Here is a 19,897-nt window from a genome sequence, read left to right on the forward strand (position 1 = left end):
AAGGAGTTTCAAAAAAGAGCGCAGCAAGTGGTCGAAGAGGGACAAAATATCTCCAATAATCAAATTCGATCAGCAATGGATGCTGCAGACACAGCTGCTAGAACTGTCAACACAGCAGTAACGATAAGGAGGCATGCATGGCTGCGTACATCAGGATTTAAACCAGAGATACAGCAAGCTGTGCTGAATATGCCATTCAACGGACAGCAGTTGTTTGGGCCGGAAGTGGGCACTGCAATTGAAAAACTTAAAAAAGACACTGACACGGCCAAAGCCATGGGCACCCTCTACTCCCCGCAGAGCAGAGGCACATTTCGGAAAACACAATTTCGAGGGGGGTTTCGAGGGCAAACCACAGAAGCCACAACCTCACAAACAAAGCCCACTTACCAAAGCCAGTATCAGCGGGGAGGTTTTCGGGGACAATATAGAGGAGGACAGTTTCAAAGAAACAGAGGAAAGTTCCAAAGTCCCAAAACTCCTCAAAACAAACAGTGACTTCAAGGTCACAAATCCCCAACACATAACACCTGTGGGGGGGAGACTAAACAAATTTTACACACATTGGGAGGAAATAACAACAGACACTTGGGTCTTAGCAATTATCCAGCATGGTTATTGCATAGAATTTCTTAAATTCCCTCCAAACGTCCCACCGAAAACACACAATATGTCAAAACAACATATAGATCTTCTAGGACTAGAAGTTCAAGCATTGCTACAGAAAGAAGCAATAGAATTAGTACCAAAAGATCAATTAAACACAGGAGTTTACTCACTGTACTTCCTGATACCCAAAAAGGACAAGAGACTGAGAACGATACTACATCTCAGAACATTAAATACCTACATCAAATCAGACCATTTTCACATGGTTACTCTACAAGACGTAATCCCACTGCTCAAACAACAAGACTACATGACAACACTAGACCTAAAGGATGCATATTTCCATATACCAATACATCCTTCACACAGAAAGTACCTAAGGTTTGTATTCCAAGGGATACATTACCAATTCAAAGTGTTGCCATTCGGAATAACAACTGCGCCAAGGGTTTTTACAAAATGCCTGGCAGTAGTAGCTGCACATATCAGAAGGCAGCAAATACATGTGTTCCCATACCTAGACGATTGGTTAATCAAAACCAATACGCTAAAACGGTGTTCACAACACACAAAATATGTCATAGAAACCCTACACAAACTAGGTTTCTCAATCAACTACGCAAAGTCACACCTGCAGCCGTGCCAAACACAGCAATACTTGGGAGCAACAATCAACACAGCAAAAGGGATTGCTACTCCAAGTCCACAAAGAGTACAAACATTTCACAATGTAATACAAGCCTTGTATCCAAAACAAAAAGTACAAGTCAAAATAATACTGAAACTACTAGGCATGATGTCCTCATGCATAGCCATTGTCCCAAATGCAAGGTTACACATGCAGCCCTTACAACAGTGCCTAGCATCACAATGGTCACAAGCACAGGGTCAGCTTTTAGATCTGGTGTTGATAGACCGCCAAACATACATCTCGCTTCAATGGTGGAACAGTATAAATTTAAACCAAGGGTGGCCTTTCCAAGACCCAGTGCCACAATACGTGATAACAACAGATGCTTCCATGACAGGGTGGGGAGCACACCTCAATCATCACAGCATCCAAGGACAATGGAACATACAGCAAAAACAGTTACACATAAATCACCTAGAACTGTTAGCAGTATTTCTAGCGCTGAAAGCATTTCAACCCATGATAACCCACAAATACATTCTTGTCAAAACAGACAACATGACAACAATGTACTACCTAAACAAACAAGGAGGGACACACTCAACACAGTTGTGTCTCCTAACACAGAAAATATGGCATTGGGCGATTCACAACCACATTCGCCTAATAGCACAATTTATTCCAGGAATTCAGAATCAGTTAGCAGACAATCTCTCACGGGATCACCAACAGATCCACGAATGGGAGATTCACCCCCAAATACAGAACACTTACTTCCAAATTTGGGGAACACCACAAATAGATCTATTTGCAACAAAGGAAAACTCAAAATGCCAAAACTTCGCATCAAGGTACCCACAACATCAGTCTCAGGGCAATGCGCTATGGATGAACTGGTCAGGGATATTTGCTTACGCTTTTCCCCCTCTCCCACTCCTTCCATATCTAGTAAACAAGTTGAGTCAAAACAAACTCAAACTCATACTAATAGCACCAACATGGGCAAGACAACCTTGGTACACTACACTACTAGACCTGTCAGTAGTACCTCATGTCAAACTACCAAACAGACCAGATCTGTTAACACAACACAAACAACAGATCAGGCATCCAAATCCAGCATCGCTGAATCTAGCAATTTGGCTCCTGAAATCCTAGAATTCAGACACTTACACCTCACACAAGAATGTATGGAGGTCCTAAAACAGGCTAGAAAGCCTACCACTAGACACTGCTATGCAAATAAATGGAAAAGATTTGTCTATTACTGCCATAATAATCAAATTCAACCCTTACACGCATCTACAAAAGATATAGTAGGATACTTACTACATCTGCAAAAAGCAAAACTAGCTTTCTCTTCCATAAAAATACATCTTGCTGCAATTTCAGCTTACCTGCAAATTACGCACTCAACTTCATTATTTAGGATACCAGTCATAAAAGCGTTTATGGAAGGCCTAAAGAGAATTATACCACCAAGAACGCCACCAGTTCCTTCATGGAACCTCAACATTGTCTTAACACGACTCATGGGCCCACCTTTTGAGCCCATGCACTCTTGTGAAATGCAATACTTAACGTGGAAAGTTGCATTTTTAATTGCCATCACATCTCTAAGAACAGTGAGTGAAATTCAAGCGTTTACCATTCAAGAACCATTTATTCAAATACACAAAAATAAAGTTGTTCTACGAACAAATCCCAAATTTTTACCAAAAGTAATCTCACCGTTCCACTTGAATCAAACGGTAGAATTACCAGTGTTCTTCCCACAACCAGATTCTGTAGCCGAAAGAGCACTACATACATTAGACATCAAAAGAGCACTAATGTACTACATTGACAGAACAAAACGAATTCGAAAGACAAAACAACTATTTATCGCCTTTCAAAAACCTCATACAGGAAATCCAATTTCAAAACAAGGCATTGCTAGATGGATAGTTAGGTGCATTCAAACCTGCTATCTTAAAGCTAAAAGAGAACTGCCTATTACACCAAAGGCACACTCAACCAGAAAGAAAGGTGCTACCATGGCCTTTCTAGGTAATATTCCAATGAACGAAATATGTAAGGCAACCACATGGTCTACGCCTCATACATTTACCAAGCACTACTGTGTATATGTGCTAACTGCACAACAAGCAACAGTAGGTCAAGCTGTACTAAGAACATTATTCCAAACTACTTCAACTCCTACAGGCTGAACCACCGCTTTTGGGGAGATAACTGCTTACTAGTCTATGCACAGCATGTGTATCTGCAGCTACACATGCCATCAAACGGAAAATGTCACTTACCCAGTGTACATCTGTTCGTGGCATTAGTCGCTGCAGATTCACATGCGCCCACCCGCCTCCCCGGGAGCCTGTAGCCTTTTAGAAGTAGATCTTAAACATTTGTACATTTGTAAATAGATTACTTGAAACTGTATTATGTACATACGCATTCACCCCATTGCATGGGCACTATTACTAGCATACACAACTCCTACCTCACCCTCTGCGGGGAAAACAATCTAAGATGGAGTCGACGCCCATGCGCAATGGAGTCGAAATGGGAAGAGTCCCTCGGTCTCATGACTCGAAAAGACTTCTTCGAAGAAAAACAACTTGTAACACTCCGAGCCCAACACCAGATGGCGGGATGTGCACAGCATGTGAATCTGCAGCGACTAATGCCACGAACAGATGTACACTGGGTAAGTGACATTTTCCTTCCCCAACACCTGCTCCAGAAAAGACCAATGAACCACGTCAAAAACCTTTTCACCATCTAATCTAGGAGGATATGGGAGTCCCTTTGATTGCGGACTGTCTCCATCTTATTGTATAGGTGAGGCAGGTTAAGTCTGGCCGATCTCCGTGGCATAAAACCAGATTGATTATTGTGGTTTAGGGGACTTGTGACTTTTTTCACTCTTGCAGCCAGTATTGATGCCAGTATTTTAGTTTCTACATTTAAGATCGATATTGAGCGGTACAAGCCACAATTAGTATGGGGGTTCCCCAGTTTGTGTATAACCACTATTATGGCTCTATGAAAATCTAGGGGAGGCTCCCTTCCCACTTAGCTTCCTCATACAGCTTCAACATATGTGGAGCCAAAATGGAGAAGCCGCTCTTAAAAAACTCCACCGGTATACTGTTAAGGCTGGGAACCTTTCCTATCTGCAGTCTGGCTGTGGCCAGTTGGACCTCCAAAAGAGTAATGCCCTCCTCTAGCTCCCTGCTATCCTCTGGCTGGAGACTAGGCATAGGGTTATCAGCTAGGTAAGATTGAATTTGTGAGCTATTAACCAGCGGGCGCGCTTCATACAAGGCCTTGTAATACCTAACGCATTCCTGTGCTGTCGCTATATCCGTGATGGGCTGTGCCCTCTACATCCCCTGGCAGGAATCTTCGTAGTGTGAAGGCAGTCTCCGGTGCCGTGGCGCCCTCCTGCTTGAAGGGTTAGCAGAGTGAACCCCATGTTTAAAGTGGCCGCTCTACCCACGTTTTTGGTTAGCGAAAACAGATTTCCAAGGTCAGAGTTTTCCTCCAAACAAAAAATAAAAGCCCCTGACGCGCAGGAAGCTTTTTTTTAAAAAAATCTCTGGAGTGCCATTCTGGATTTTCGATGCACAAGTCCGCCATGCATTGTTTGAATGGTGGGCATGGGCTTGAAAAACGGGTGGTGGTTGCCCACTAGGTCAGGTGATTGCTCTTAGCTCATTTGAAAAATGTTCTGCTCCGGTACCCTATTGGTAAGCCCACAATTAACTATGACAGGGAACCCATAGTTTTGGCAGGGCTGGAGGAACGGCGGTTTATAACATTCTTGTAGTTTTGCTAAATCTTAAATGAGGCCCTACGTTTTAATGAAGCCCCTTGAATCCGAAATGGTCCATATCCTCAATAGTTAATGCAATTCAGACTGTTAACAGGGGAACCTCTATTATTGCATGCTGCATTTGCGGTTGTGGTTGCTGTGCCTGGTAATTCATCATGCCATTGTTATTCATAGCCATATTCTTGATGTATTTCTGAGACATTAGGGATGCTGCTGAATACTGAGCAGTGCCATAGTTTTGAGGGTGGTAAACACATTTGTGATGCTTATATTCTCTATTTTACTTTGACTCTGGCTGGTTATCCCTCCATTTCTTTTCTCAGCAGACCAGTTCCTCGGTACCCTGTCAGCGAACCTCCTCATCAGCCATCTATATGAACCTCGCTTCTCACATCCAGGCCGGAGGTGTGAGCAGGGTGTCTTCTCCATTGCCCAGCCCCAGTGCTATCAATGATGCAGCCAGCTCACAGGCAGCTGCCAAGCTTGCCTTGCGCAAGCAGCTTGAGAAGACCCTTCTGGAGATTCCACCTCCCAAACCTCCTGCACCGCTGCTTCACTTCCTTCCGAGTGCAGCCAACAGCGAGTTCATCTACATGGTGGGGCTGGAAGAGGTGGTGCAGAGTGTCATTGACAGCCAAGGTAGGTGGAAACGCAGTACATAAAAAGCATTGGCTTGTAATATACCATGAATTATAACGATTGGTTAGTCGGAGTATAGAACATGACTGCAGAAAGGCAATTATTCACAGTGTCAATGTCATTTAAAAGCAGACATGTGAATGGCATGATGGTATTTCATTAGTTGTTGCTAGATTTTTTAGATTGGCAGTTTATAAACACGCAGAGAAATGCTGTTGACTGATAGCTGTCAACAGTAGTTACGGTAGTCCTGTTGGTTGTTGGAGAAATGGGCCTGTGCTAAATGTATGTGGTAGTATTGTCTGTTCTAAACCTGTCTCCACAAACATTTCTGAAGGACTTTCCAGTTGTATCCTGTGAATCAACTGCCCATGTGACCACAAGCACCTTAACACTTTCTTAAATGGTAGCCCCAGTTGTTATTTTACTCAAACATAGAACCGTAATCCCTCTATTTTAGACGCAGTCACTAAGCTCTTTAAAACTTTCCATCTCACATTGTGTTTTTTGAGTAATTGGCAGTGTTAGTTTCTGTGCTTTTGCACGGCATGCCCTATGTTACTGTATTTCACAAGTGTGTGACTTGCAATCACTTGATCATTGCAGCTCAATTAATGCTGGTGGCTCACTTGACAGGCTATACTCTGATAAAAAAAACGAAACGTTTGGGAAAATATGAAAATAGCAATATTGAAGTGATGGACTCTAGGACTTACAGTTTTCCACAGTTTTGGTACCCTTGCTAGCAACCTAAATTTCGTATTTTTTCACAATGAAAATGAGAACTTAAGTATGTTTGGAATTGGTATGTAAAATATTTCTTCTGACGAGAAGGGGTACTGAAATCTATAGCCACCTGTAGTGAAAACATATTTGAAAGTTGCATTGTTTTGCCATGTCACTTCCTGTATTTCACAAATGTATGACTTAAAAGTTCTTGGCATGCTTGTGGTTCACGTGGTAGATTGCGTGGAAGATGACAACTAATATTGCAAACAAAGAAAATAGCTATATTGAAGTGATGGAATCAGAGACTTTTCATTTTTCTTTTTATATAAAATGTATAGTTTATCCCCGGTATCATTTAAGAAGTAACGAAAACCTTTGTTTAGGCCTTCAACCACCTTTAAATCTCACAAACCATAGATGGTCGTCATGCTTCATTTAATATGAAGAATAGGGCTAGCACAGATTGTTCTAGGGCATTTACTGTGTCTTCCACCTGGAGTGCTACCTTGTGTGCCATCTGTCAACACTTACATTCCTTTTTTTTTTTGTTTTTGTTTTTTAACAAACTTTGCTTTCTTCATGCAGGGAAGGTCTGTTCCTCTCTGCTTCGAATGGACCCCTTTATCTGTGCTCAGTGCCGCACTGACTTCACCCCACATTGGAAGCAGGAGAAGAGTGGGAAGATTCTTTGTGAGCAGTGCATGACATCCAATCAGAAGAAAGCCCTGAAGGCCGAGCACACTAACAGGCTGAAGAATGCCTTTGTGAAAGCATTGCAACAAGAGCAGGTTTGTACAGTCAACAAATCTCTTTTTAAGTCTAAACTGTGACATATAAATGATAACTTAATGTAATAGAAGTCTATATCCATCAGGAATTATGATCTCTCAAGCCAACAAAGTCAGAGTATGCATGTTGGGATGTGCTCTGGAATTATAAATTCATGACATGATGGCCTGTTATACAGTTGAAAGGAGTGTACGTACTGTGGGCCAAGCCATTAAGGAATTTCACTCAGCTGGGAAATGCCTCAGAGGAATGCAGTATTCTTGATGGATACTTCTAACCGCAGATTTCTCACCTTGTGAATATTCCCCTTGGCATCAGACAGGATCCAAAAACTGAAAAGCATGGCGCGGCTCTGCACCATCATTCTATTCTGGAAGTGATGAGGTGTGCCACATACAAGCGACACCCAGCACTCTGACATCAGTTCCTTTCTTTTTCTTGGCTTTTAGACTTGGACCCAGAACTCCACCCCGCTTGACTTCGACAAGCATTTTTCCCGAAAATTCTATTTTTAACTGGTTTGTAATGGAAATATGTTACCCCAAAAAACGACAGCGTTTAAACTTTGTAGGGTCTGTGACAGAGCCCCACCAGTTGTGCTTGTGGTGCCTGGGTTCAAAGCGCAACTGCAGGCCCAGTTGAACTTTATATACAGGACTGTGAGATGATTCCCTACATCCTTTCAACTTCGACCAGTCCCGGTGCAGAGAAGCCTCTGCACTGGGAGCTTTTGAAGTTGAAAGGAATGTCCCTTTCGCATTCCCAAAGTAGTTTATGTAGCTAGTCCCAACCACAGTCTAAGTTTTAGGGTAAGTCAAAAATCAAAAAGAACCACAGGAAATCAAAGCAGGAATCAACTCCTTCCTGCCTCCCTCAAACTCCAGAGAGGCTGTGAAGCTATCCCACTGCCGATCTCCTGAAGAGATGATGCCAAACTTGGTCCTGATGCAACTCGAATTTCCAGGTCCACTGACAACGTTGCAGCAGTCTGCACATATCTGACTTTCTTCCGGCACCAGCTGGTACACGTTTGTGCCCCCAGAATCCACAGAGGCTTCTAGTTGTGGTCTTGCCGGTGGGTTTGCCTTCTGTACTATCTGTGTGTCTTCAAACTACATTAGATTCTGCACCGGGTTCTGCAAAGCTCTAGTTCTGACTCCACTCTCTGTGCTGGTTCCTTTCACATAGACGCCGCCGTTGCCATGTAAGGAGTCATTACCTGTAGTGGTCTCTGACTCCTAGCTGGCTTCATCTCACTTCGATTCAGGCTGTGCTGCAGCCCCACTGCAGCACATTCAGTACTTGCCTTTACCATGTGGCAGAGCTCATACCTTACATCAGCTCTTTGGCTAAGATCCTGCCAATAACAACTATGATGAATTATTCAAGTTTGCCCTTCAATTCAATAAGGACAACTGGTATGCTGAATTACAGGATGCTAGGGGTCAGGACATCTTCCTTGACACAGAATCCATCTCTCCCAATGGCCCCTCTACAGAGAAGAGTACCTCGTTTGCCCTGGTCATGCAACGGGCTGCAGATGTCCTTGACACGTAGCTCCCTACATTAGTGGTCCAGACAAACGTTCTGATGGAGGTTCTTCAGCTTGGCCAGGTGTCTACTGGATCTTTATTACCATTCAGTAAGGTCTTAACAGATAACCTCTTGGGCACATGGGCAAAGCAATGCTCTGGCCTCCCATTAATGGGTAGTAATACCTTTCCATGTCGGGTAGACTATCACCCTTTCGAGTATATTTGCCCAGCCTTAGCCCTTGGATGAGGAGGAGATGCTCTGTCATTTGGACCCAGTGAGAGCCCTCATTTTCTACATTGCTCATTCCAGGGACCTTCAGGTGGACAATCAACTCTTTATGGGTGCTTGGGAGCAAGGTAGAGCAAAGCAGTGCAGACAACAACCATCTCTAGGTGGTCAGTCGTCTGCATAAAAATCTGCTGTAAGCTAGCTGAGAAGTAACCACCTAAAGGATTAGGGGCTAATTCCACTTCAGCCAAGGCAGCTACGTCTGCGTTAGCATGTGGAGTGCCTGTGCTGGATTTGTCAGGCTGTTACATGGACATTAGTGGACCCGTACGTGAAGCATTGTTGCCTTGCCAGTCAGGTCCGTTGAGATGAACATTTTTCCTATTTGGTCCGTAGGACTTTTTTTTTTTTTATCCAAGCCATTCCACAGACGGTCCACCTGGGGGAGGCTCTGCTTTGGTATTTGTTCACAAGGTGAGGTAACAGTGGCTAAAAGGATCCATCAGAATAACAATTTGCTTACCTTCGGTAACACTCTTTCTGGTGCATAGTTTGTCTAACTGCCCATTCCTCACTGACTCTCCCAACTCCTGATTCTGTGGTGTGGGCTGTTTTTCCACCTACAAATGTCCCAAACTAGAAATCTACACACTAGACAAGTTAATTTGCCAGGGACCTCTGCCTCTGAAGATGCAGCTAAGCCTTTGAAAGCAACTGATGTCAGTGCTTATATGCTGGCCCTCTTGTCACTTCTGGAGTAGAATGATGATGGTTTGAAGCCACAAAACATCACCTACAGGTACGCAGCAGTACTGCTTGTAAGTTGATGCCCGGCGGAATTTTTTCATGGCGAGGAATCTGCAGTTAGATAGGATATTCACCAGGAAGAGCTTTACGGAAAGTAAATAACCTGCTTATCCTGTCAATGACCTGGAGGAATTGCATGCGATTGGAAAGTTAAACCAGCACTAGACATATTTGGGGGGTGGGGGGGTGTTTCTGGGCTTGCTAGAGTGTAGAAAACACTGGTCATTTCTTTAAGCAACATAAGAAGGCAGATACAGGTCCCTTTCCTTCAAACATTGGTGGAGTAAAATGCACACATAAAGGCATAGCCATGAGGAATTATTGTGCTAAGAATGTATGTGATCAATAATACTTAATTAAGCACGATCTACCAATGAACAATTGTCCATGTGATAGGATTAAGAATGAGAGAGACGGGGCACCCATAAACTTTTCCTTTAAGGACTTTCGCTGGCAGAGGGTATCCTTTTGAGGACTTGTACACATGGATTTATTGTTTAGATTTTATGAGGCGCATGGGTTTGGTGTGCAGTCTTTCGATAGGAACTCATTTAGGTGAAATGCATATATGTATGAGGCTGCTTAAGTGAGGCTTGGATGATGGCCAATATGGTTTACGGAGTTGCCTATTCATTACTGGTGGAGTTGGCTCACCTATTGTCTGTAATCACGAAGTATAAAACATTTCACCACTCAGCCAAACATCAGTATGTTTCTTTTAACTTGAAATCAATGATTTATCTTGTGTGTGTTACATGTTCTTAAAACACATCCTAATAACACTTTTTTGTGTTGAAGTAAACATATCTTAAATATACTAAGGCATGATAGTGTTTTAATAAATCTAATTGCCTTTTTAGCCATAACCTAAGAGCCTGTGCCACCTTAGTATCAATGAGACCTGTTTGTAATTCAGTTTACTGTGTGACTCTCCCTGTGTGTGACAGGCACACCTGCATTAAATCCAACATTAGAGTTTGGTACAGTTGTAGTCTAGTGCATCAATCCTCATTTCTTGAAATGGCACAAACAGGTCTTCTTAGGCCTGCAGACAACAGGTGCCCCTAATACAGAGGGAGACTTGACAGCCGGTCTGCACACCATGACAACATTAAGGCCCATGCTGTGAGCAGATGGGGAAAAAAGAATTGGAAATAGTAAATTAATCTTCCCTCCCTATAAGAATGAATAATGTATGAATATCGTAAGGAGTATATTTTTCTTATGAAAACCTCAATAAGAAAAATGTCCCACAAAGCTGCAGAAACAGCAGTGTTGAAAAAGTATTGTGGAGTGAATGACAAAACTTTCAATGAGCAAGACGACCCCATCTAAAAAACAATTTGTTCTGTACATAGGTAATCAACACCCCCAATGTGAAACAGGATAATTTGTTTAGTGATCAAACACAATGTACTAAGGACTGTAAAATCTATCACCAAGTGATCCTCTCGCTTATGATACATTTTGCTAAGTTGACTGCTTGTTTAAATAGGAAATAATTGTATTGACAGTAAGTTGGCAAATAAGGATAGTGTTTTATTATATTTAGGATGTATGCACCAGGTGACAGTGTTAGTGAGATATGGTTTTAAAGAATTGTAAAACACATTTTCTGCATGTTGGTTCCCAGTTCAAACTGATCTGTGGCCAAGTGACAAAGTTTTTTATTTTCATGATTACATTATAGTTTAGCAGCACAGGGTGTGCTGTTGGTGCTCATGCAATTAATTTTATTGTCCCCCTATCCTGCTCCACCTTATATGGAGATCATGCAAGGCAAAGTTAAGTGTGCCTCAGTCATAATGGGTCCACTTCTTAAATCTTTCTCCCTAGAAGACACTTGTTTCTTTTTTTTCTTTGCTGACACCGGGCATTTATGAGCAGTAATTAGGCTTATGTAATTGGTTGTTGCTTTTGGGATCTCAAGTTTCACTTCACCTTCTTGATGATTATTTTCAAACTAAAATGTCCACTGTTCAGTTTTTATAGTCATGAAACTGCAAGTTCTCTTCATGATTTATGCCAAGTGAGTAAGGGCCCAGTTTAGATTTTGGTGAGAGGGTACTCTACCTCAATGGCAACAGAGTACCTTCACTGCCATACTGATGGCCAGCCTTCCCGATTTACAGATGCATGGGCATTCAGTTTATAGATGGTGGAGGCTACTTTATCTCTGCTGCCTATATACCCCCCGGTGGCCCAACAGAATTGGAGCTCTTAGAGGTGTGGCCACATATCTCCCTGCCCGATTAAGAGTGGGTTGGCACATGGCCAGTTTTGATTTTTACAAACAGCCTTCCAAAACGTTGCAGAATGTAAAAGTAAAAACTTTTTTGATTACCCCCACTCCATGGGAAAAAATTCCCATGACGAGGGTGTCAATTTTGTTTTCTTTTCAAAAACAAATTTTCGCCTTGAAAATTGAAAAAACAAAAAAATGAAAGAGTGCACTGAGGCTCTGCCATGTTGACAGAGCTGAACAGCAGACTTTCAGTACATTCACAGGAGATGTCTGCTGGGCTGGCAGATAGACACCCTTGCCATGGCAAGAGTAAACAACTCCTCCATAGGGATGGTACTAACACAGTGTGTCAAAGTCAAAATCAGGCCCTAAGACTTAAGTAGACTTTTGGTCTTGATAAGAGATGGGATAAGATTGGTGTGACAGCAGCTTCCCAGAATATGCTATACAAGCTTGAGAACGCGTAACATCCGACAATCAGTCAAAGACAAAATTGGTGTTCTTCCAAAGAAGTGGAGTATGCATGTCTGCTGTTGAGCAGCACATAACTGTTTATCAGGCCCCACCAGTCATATAGGACATCTCTGGTACCACAGGTCTAAATGGTAAACAAATAGCTGAGATGGGAGAGCCTTGATGATTGATATCTTTAATCCTTCATTTCTAAGTTCTTCAGTGCAGAAATCTATGTACAGTACCGAGATGTTTGACAACCCAAAACAGCCATCCCATGAGCTTAAAGCACTGGTAAATTATTTTGTAAATGTTCATAAGACCTTTAACATATCTCTTTGTTGCTATGCATCAGTATGGATGGATTGAGAAGTTGTTATCTTCACTCTAATTCTGCTTGTTAAATTCTGTTCTCCAGCATTGGAGGTTTCATAGATTATTATGATTGTATCTTCCCCATTATCAAAGTGGAAGTCACATGGTAAATTTCACATAGCGGTACCAAACAGAAACATGCCTTATTAATTGAAGAAGACTGTAATTTCATCCAGCAAGGAAAGCGTGCTCTGAACTGTACTCCACCCAGAGGCCACCATACCCCAGATTTTCTACCACATGTTGTGTGAGAGGGAGCCTACAGAAGCATGCTATGACGTTTTTAATTATCTCCGATTTCTTGATAAGAGGTATTTGTTTTCAAATCCAGCTTGTCAGAGTCAACAAAAAATGCCTCTTGAAAGCCCATCAGGCATGTGACACACTTAGGAACTACCTGGTTAACCCTCATAGGAGGCATATGTGCAATGTTTTCTTCCAAAACATGAAATGACTAGGAAGTTAGCTTACAGAGGTTGTTGCAGAAAGATAGGCTTTGAGGCTATACAAAGCCTGCCTTTGCCAACCCTGCTGGACCCACCCCAACAATTTCACTGGTGCATTTCAGAACTTTCCACAAGAGAGAACTCAAGACACTGAAAAAACACTCAAGAACTGGCATTCAATGGAATGCATAGGCTCCATGTAAGATTCACCTCAGTCAGTACATAAATCGTCATCAAAACACATTGTCAGGCTTCCGATGTGGTGATTCTAACTAAGCAGATGTGACCAGAAAGTCCATTTATGGTGTCATCAATCATAACTCTGCTGTCAGTGAACCATGTTTCTGATAGAGACTTCTAGTTGTAGATTCCTTACCTTAGAATTTTCCCCCAGGTGTCAGACTGGATGCAGAGATTTTTCTTCGAGCAATACCCTTACGCGTCTGCAGGTGGCGTCGGTCCACTCCTTGGGCGTCGTTGGCGTTGTGGTGGCCGTGATGACATCCGGAGTAGTATGTAGACGCTGCCATCGCGCAGTGACATCAGTTATTTTCTTTCCACGCCACGCGCTGATCCGGAGAAGAGCTACCCTGGCTATTTTTTGGCCGAATTCGACCGTTTTGTCGTTTTTTTTTCTGCGTCGGGGACGTCCCCGAAGACCGGGTTCAAGCCATGTGAGGACTGTCATTGGACGATGTCGTTGAAGGATCCTCATCGGGTTTGTCTGTGGTGTCTCGAGTGCGACCACGACCCGAAGTCGTGCTCCGACTGCCAGACCATGCATCCGAAGGCTTTGAGGGAGCGGTCTGGCACTCGACTCCACCTAGGTCCTGGTCTTGTTCGAGAGGAAGGTCTTGAGATCGGTCGCGGGGTCATCACCACTCGTCTTCTTCTAAATCCTCGGGTCAAGGTAAGAAGAAGTCGAAGAAGTCCCATCGCTCTCTGACTTCGCCCTGTTGCTCGGCCGACGCGACGCAGGAAGAGCATCCACGCACTAGGCCTGCGTCCTCGGAGCCTACGTCTGGGTCGGATCTGCGCTTCCCCGAGTTTGCCGGAGCGACCCCCGCCCAGCTTAAAGAGTTTTATGAGGCCTTGCACATCATATTTGGGCGTGTCCGACCCTGATACAGTGCCTTTGGGCCCAAGAGGTTCGGCTGAGGGGCCTTCGAGTTCCGCGCCAGCAGCTTCGGCTCTGGCCACCAAGGTCACCCGGATCAGTGTGCGGATCGGCACCGGTCAAACCCTTGAAACCTTCCCTGGCGCTGGGTCGATTATCGACGCTCCTGACGTCGGTGGTGCCTACTATCGACGTCGACCCGATTCTTATACCCGACGACTCGGGTCGGAGTGGCATCGGCCGACGTCGCCTTCGATGGGGCTTATTCGCCCCAGGTCAGATTCGGACCCTTTTTCTTATGGGTACGAATATGGGGAGGAATTGGAGGGGCCCCTGGACCCTTATGAATACCAGGATGACCCTCCTATGGGCTCGGGAATTGGGTGAAGCCAGTGGTCTGGATACTTCTCCTGACGCTGGCATGCTGTCTCCTCCTGCCTTAGCTATGTCAGAGGGAGCAGCTTATGGTATGGTGGTCAGTAGGGCAGCTGAGGTCCTTGGACTCGAGCTTCCCACTGTTGAGGTCAGGTCTAATCTCCTGACGGAGGTGCTTCAGCTTGGGGCTTCTACTTCAGAACCCCTTTTGCCTTTTAATGAAGCCCTCACCAATGTCCTTTTGGGTACACGGTCCAAACCCAACACAGGGGCTCCTGTGAATAAGACTATCGAACGCCGCCATCGGCCTGCTCCAAGCGACCCTAAATTACTGTCCCAACACCCCACGCCTGAGAATCTTGTTATCCAGTCTTCCTCTTCTTCAGGCGCATTTCCTTCCGCACCCCTGGATAGGGAATCCAAAAGGCTGGAACAGTTTGGAAAGAAGTTGTTTTCTTCCTCCAGTCGCTATACCTCCTCTTTGTGGGATACGGTTGCGCAGGTCCTGCCACAGATACCGAAGGAGGCCCGTGCTATCGTCTCCCAAACTTTGAACGATGGGAGAGATGCAGCAAAGTTCACAATCCGTTGTGGGCTGGACACGACCGACTCTCTAGGCAGATCGGTTGCCACGACGGTGGCCTTACGACGCCATGCCTGATCATGTACTTCTGTTTTTTCGAGGGATATCCAACCGTCACTCATGGACATGCCCTTTGATGGCTCCCGTCTCTTCGGAGACAAAGCGGACTCGGCCTTGGAGAGATTCAAGGATTCCCTGGCTACGGCTCGGTCCCTCGGTCTTTTCTTGGCCCTCGCACACCACAATCTGCTTTTCGCCCCTTTCGTGGCCACAGAAGGGGCTCCCTTTCGGGTCGTTCACACAGCCACCGTGCCTCGCACGCTGGTCAGCCTATGTGTGGCTGAGGATGCGGAATCCCACGTGGCTTGGGAAAGGGAACCAGAGGTCTGTCCAGTCCACCTCTGCCCCCGCTACAGCCTCCAAACCCTCACTCCCGTCCAGTTGGTGGCAGGATTCGCCATCACCTGCCCCCACTGGGAACATATCACCACAGACAGGTGGGTTTTGCAGATCGTTAGAAAGGGCTACTCCCTTTCGAATCTGCTCCACCACCCATGCCACCATCCTTCGATCACCTTCCAGAGGATCATTTGGCGTTTCTCCACCAGGAAGTCGCAGCTCTCTTGGCCAAGGGAGCTATAGAAAAGGTCCCTGTGCCCAGAAGTAGGTTGTGGTTGTTATTCCCGCTACTTTCTGATACCAAAGAAGGACAAGGGCTTACGTCCTATCCTAGACCTTCAGGACCTAAACTACTTCCCCAAGAAGGAGAAATTAAGAATGCTCACCCTGGCTCAGGTTCTATCTGCCTTGGACCCAGGAGACTGGATGATAGTGTTGGACTTGTAGGACGCTTATTTCCACATCCCCATCCTGCCTGTCCACAGACATTACCTACGATTCATGGTAGGCCACGAGCACTTTCAGTTTACTGTGCTCCCCTTCGGCCTTACCAGCGCCCCTCGGGTGTTCACGAAAGTGATGGCGGTGGTTGCAGCTCATCTGCGCAGGTTAAAGGTTTCAGTCTTCCCCTACCTCGACGACTGGCCTCGACCCCAGAAAGTTGTATCCTACCTTCAGACTATGGTGAACCTCCTGCACACGCTGGGGTTCTCTATAAACGTCCCGAAGTCACACCTGACTCCCTCTCAGACGCTCCCTTTCATCGGAGCGGTTCTGGACACAGTGCAGTTTCGGGCTTATCCTCCTGAAAAATGAGTCCAAGACAATCAGGCTATGATTCCAATCTTTCGGCCTCGGTCTGGGTTTCGGTGAGACTGACTCTGAGGCTGCTGGGCCTCGTGGCCTCCTGCATCCTGCTAGTAACACATGCCTGATGGCATATGCGGGCTCTGCAGTGGGACCTGAAGTTCCATTGGGCGCAGCATCAGGGGAATCTCTCCGACCTGGTCCAGATCTCGGAGGGCCTGGACCCCAGTCCTCCTACTAGCCTAAGTACTATATGATTAAATGGTAAGTTCCCACAGAAAAAATATCTTCTAATTAAAAGCACTAAATGCGCAATACATGGTCCAATTCAGCAGTCTTTAATTGTAAAATAGGGGGAGTTAGAAGGACATCAAAAAGGAAGTCTCTCAATTAGTACGTTTTTGGAAAGTTGGAAGAAGATTAAGTTCCAATGTACAGCGATTTTACTGCCCAATAGGCACAGATTTTAGTTTAAGAGAAATCATTTTTCCACCTACTGATACCACCTCCCAAGAAAGTCTTCAAAAATGGGAAGCTAATCTTAAAATGGCCTCAGTGAACATGATTCAACAACTTATCGAAATTTCCCAAGAACAGTATGAGCAACATAAACAAGAGGTGGACCAACTTACCCAACTAATTGAAGAGGCTAAGGCTGTAACATCGTTGAACATTGTAAGTTTATTTCTTTTGGCTGTAACATCGTTGAACATTGGAATTTTATTTCTTTTGAACTAAAAGATTGTGCCAATCGGACTGTAACATCGTTGAACATTGGAAATTGATTTCTCTTAAACTAAAATCTGTGTCAATTGGGCAGTAAAATCCCTGTACATTGGAACTTAATCTTCTTCCAACTTTCCAAAAACGTACTAATTGAGAGACTTCCTTTTTGATGTCCTTCTAACTCCCCCTTCTTTACAATTAAAGACTGCTGAATTGGACCATGTATTGCGCATTTAGTGCTTTTAATTAGAAGATATTTTAACTTACCATTTAATCATACAGATCTTGGAGGGGACTGCGAAAGACCTGAAGTGGTGGCTTTCAAAATCCGCATTGGGTCCACAGCAGATCCCTCTCCCTTCCCCAACCAGATTTATCTATAGTGACAGATGCGTCACTTCTGGGTTGGGGTGGCCACATGGGAGAGACGGAGATCAGAGGACTCCATATTAATCTGCTGGAGCTCCGGACGATCAGGCTTGTGTTGAAAGCATTCCTTCCCTCTCTCAAAGGGAAAGTGGTGCAGGTGTTCACGGACAATACTGCCTCCATGTGGTATTGCAACAAACAGGTCAGAGTAGGGTCCTGGACCCTTTGTCAGGAGGTACTACGCCTCTGGACATGCCTGGAACATCAGGGCATTACCCTGATGGTTCAACATCTGGTGGGTTCCCTCAGCGCCAGAGCAGACTAACTCATCCATCAATGCACAGCCGATTACGAATGGCGTCTCCATCCGGAGGTGGCGTAAGGTCTCTTTCAGCAGTGGGGAGAGCCTTGGTTAGATCTGTTTGCCTCCGCAGAGAACGCGCAATGTGAGCTGTTTTGCGTGTTGAAGTTTCGAAGGCGGCACTCGCTCGGAGACGCTTTTTGTCTTGAGTGGAACTCCGACCTCCTTTCCGCCTATACCTCTTCTGCCAAGAGTTCTCAAGAAAATCAGGAACGACAGGGCCCAAGTCATCTTGGTGGCTCCAGACTGGGCACGGAGAGTATGGTATCCAGAGCTATTGAGCATGTCCATCAATCCTCCACTTAGACTGCCTCTTCAGGCAGATCTTCTGTCGCAGCAACAGGGGACAGTTCTGCACCTGAACCTGTTCAACCTCAGCCTTCATGCGTAGAGCGGCAACAGTTGACGGCTTTTGGCCTTCCACCCGAAGTCTGCAATGTTATCTGGCATCCAGGCGTCCATCAATTAAAACTGTGTACGCCTGTCGTAGGAATAAATGTGTGGCATGGTTTACCAACAAGTCTGTTGATCCCCTTTCCGCCCCTCTATCCGAGGTTCTTCTGTTCATTCTTTCTTTAGCCCAGCAGGGCTCTGCTTTGGGCACCCTTAAAGGGTATTTATCTGTCATTTCGGCCTTTCTTAGGCTACCTGAACTGCCCTCACTCTTTAAATCTCCTATTGTGAGTAGATTTCTAAAAGGGCTCACCCATTTTTTCCTCCCACTCCATTTATCATGCCTCAGTGGGACCTTAATCTTGTACTTACTTATTTGATGTGTACCCTCTTTGAGCCAGTGCATAATTGTCCCTTGCGGCTCCTCACCTGCAAAACTGTCTTTCTGGTCGCTATCACCTCTGCTCGCAGGGTGAGTGAGCTACAGGCCCTTTCCTCAAAGCCTCCATACTTGTCTGTGCACCCTGACAAAGTTGGGTTGCGCACTAGGGCTTCCTTCCTTCCTAAGATGGTTACACCCTTTCATGTAGGCCATCCATCACTTTGCCTACTTTCTATGCACCCCCACCTCCTTCCCATGAGGAGGAGAGACTCCACCGTCTGGCCCCAAAAAGAGCGTTGGTATTCTACCTCAATCGTACTAAAGATTTCCAGGCAGACGATCAACTCTTTGTTGGGTATGTGGGTGCGTAAAAAGGGAAGATGGTGCAAAAGCTTACCATCTCTCGATGGGTGCTTTTTTGCATCAAAATGTGCTACACTTTGGCCAAGAACCAACCTCCTGAAGGCTTGCGTGCTCATTCCACAAGAGCAACTGCTGCTTCTATTGCGTTAGCATGCAGAGTTCTTGTCCTGGATATCTGCCAGGCGGCTACATGGGTGTCACTGCACATGTTTGCTAAGCACTACTGCCTGGACAGTCAGGTCCGTCGAGACGGCTATTTTGGTTGTTTGGTCCTAGATTACTTTCTAGTATGATCTTGGTTCGCAGTCCTCCACCGAGGATGGCATTGCTTGGGTATCTATTCTAAGGCAAGGAATCTGCAACTAGAAGCCTCTATCAGATGTACAAGATACTTACCTTCGGTAACAAAATATCTGGTAGAGACATATTCTAGTTGCTGATTCCTTATCTCCCACCCATCCTCCCCGCTTGCGAACTGATTTCTAGGGACGGGGATTCCCTCTTTCAGGTCCCTAGCTCTGGTGCACCAATCTCAGTGTTCTTAGCGGCTCTGCGCTTTGGCGTGGAAAGTCGTTAAAACAAACTGACATCACTGCACAAGGGCGGCTTCTATATACTACTCCCGACGTCATCACGGTGACCACAACACCGACAGTGACCACGGAGTCGACCGACGCCACCTACCGACGCGCAAGGGTAT

At 45.1% G+C, this 19,897-nt stretch overlaps 1 protein-coding gene across 8 annotated transcripts in view; it reads left to right on the plus strand.

Annotated features, from left to right (window-relative positions):
- The window catches only part of GATAD2B (GATA zinc finger domain containing 2B), a 269,461-nt gene that overhangs the window by 205,024 nt on the left and 44,540 nt on the right, over positions 1–19,897 (plus strand). For 5 of the 8 annotated variants that reach the window (XM_069218181.1, XM_069218175.1, XM_069218180.1 and 2 more), the window contains exons 7-8: positions 5,399–5,714; positions 7,029–7,231. In XM_069218181.1, coding sequence (XP_069074282.1) covers positions 5,399–5,714; positions 7,029–7,231 — 519 coding nt within the window. The remainder of the gene's footprint in view (positions 1–5,398; positions 5,715–7,028; positions 7,232–19,897) is intronic. The other 3 variants (XM_069218183.1, XM_069218176.1, XM_069218184.1) reach the window with 1 other exon arrangement.

Source organism: Pleurodeles waltl, chromosome 12, assembly GCF_031143425.1.
Source record: "Pleurodeles waltl isolate 20211129_DDA chromosome 12, aPleWal1.hap1.20221129, whole genome shotgun sequence".
Lineage (NCBI taxonomy): Eukaryota > Metazoa > Chordata > Amphibia > Caudata > Salamandridae > Pleurodeles > Pleurodeles waltl.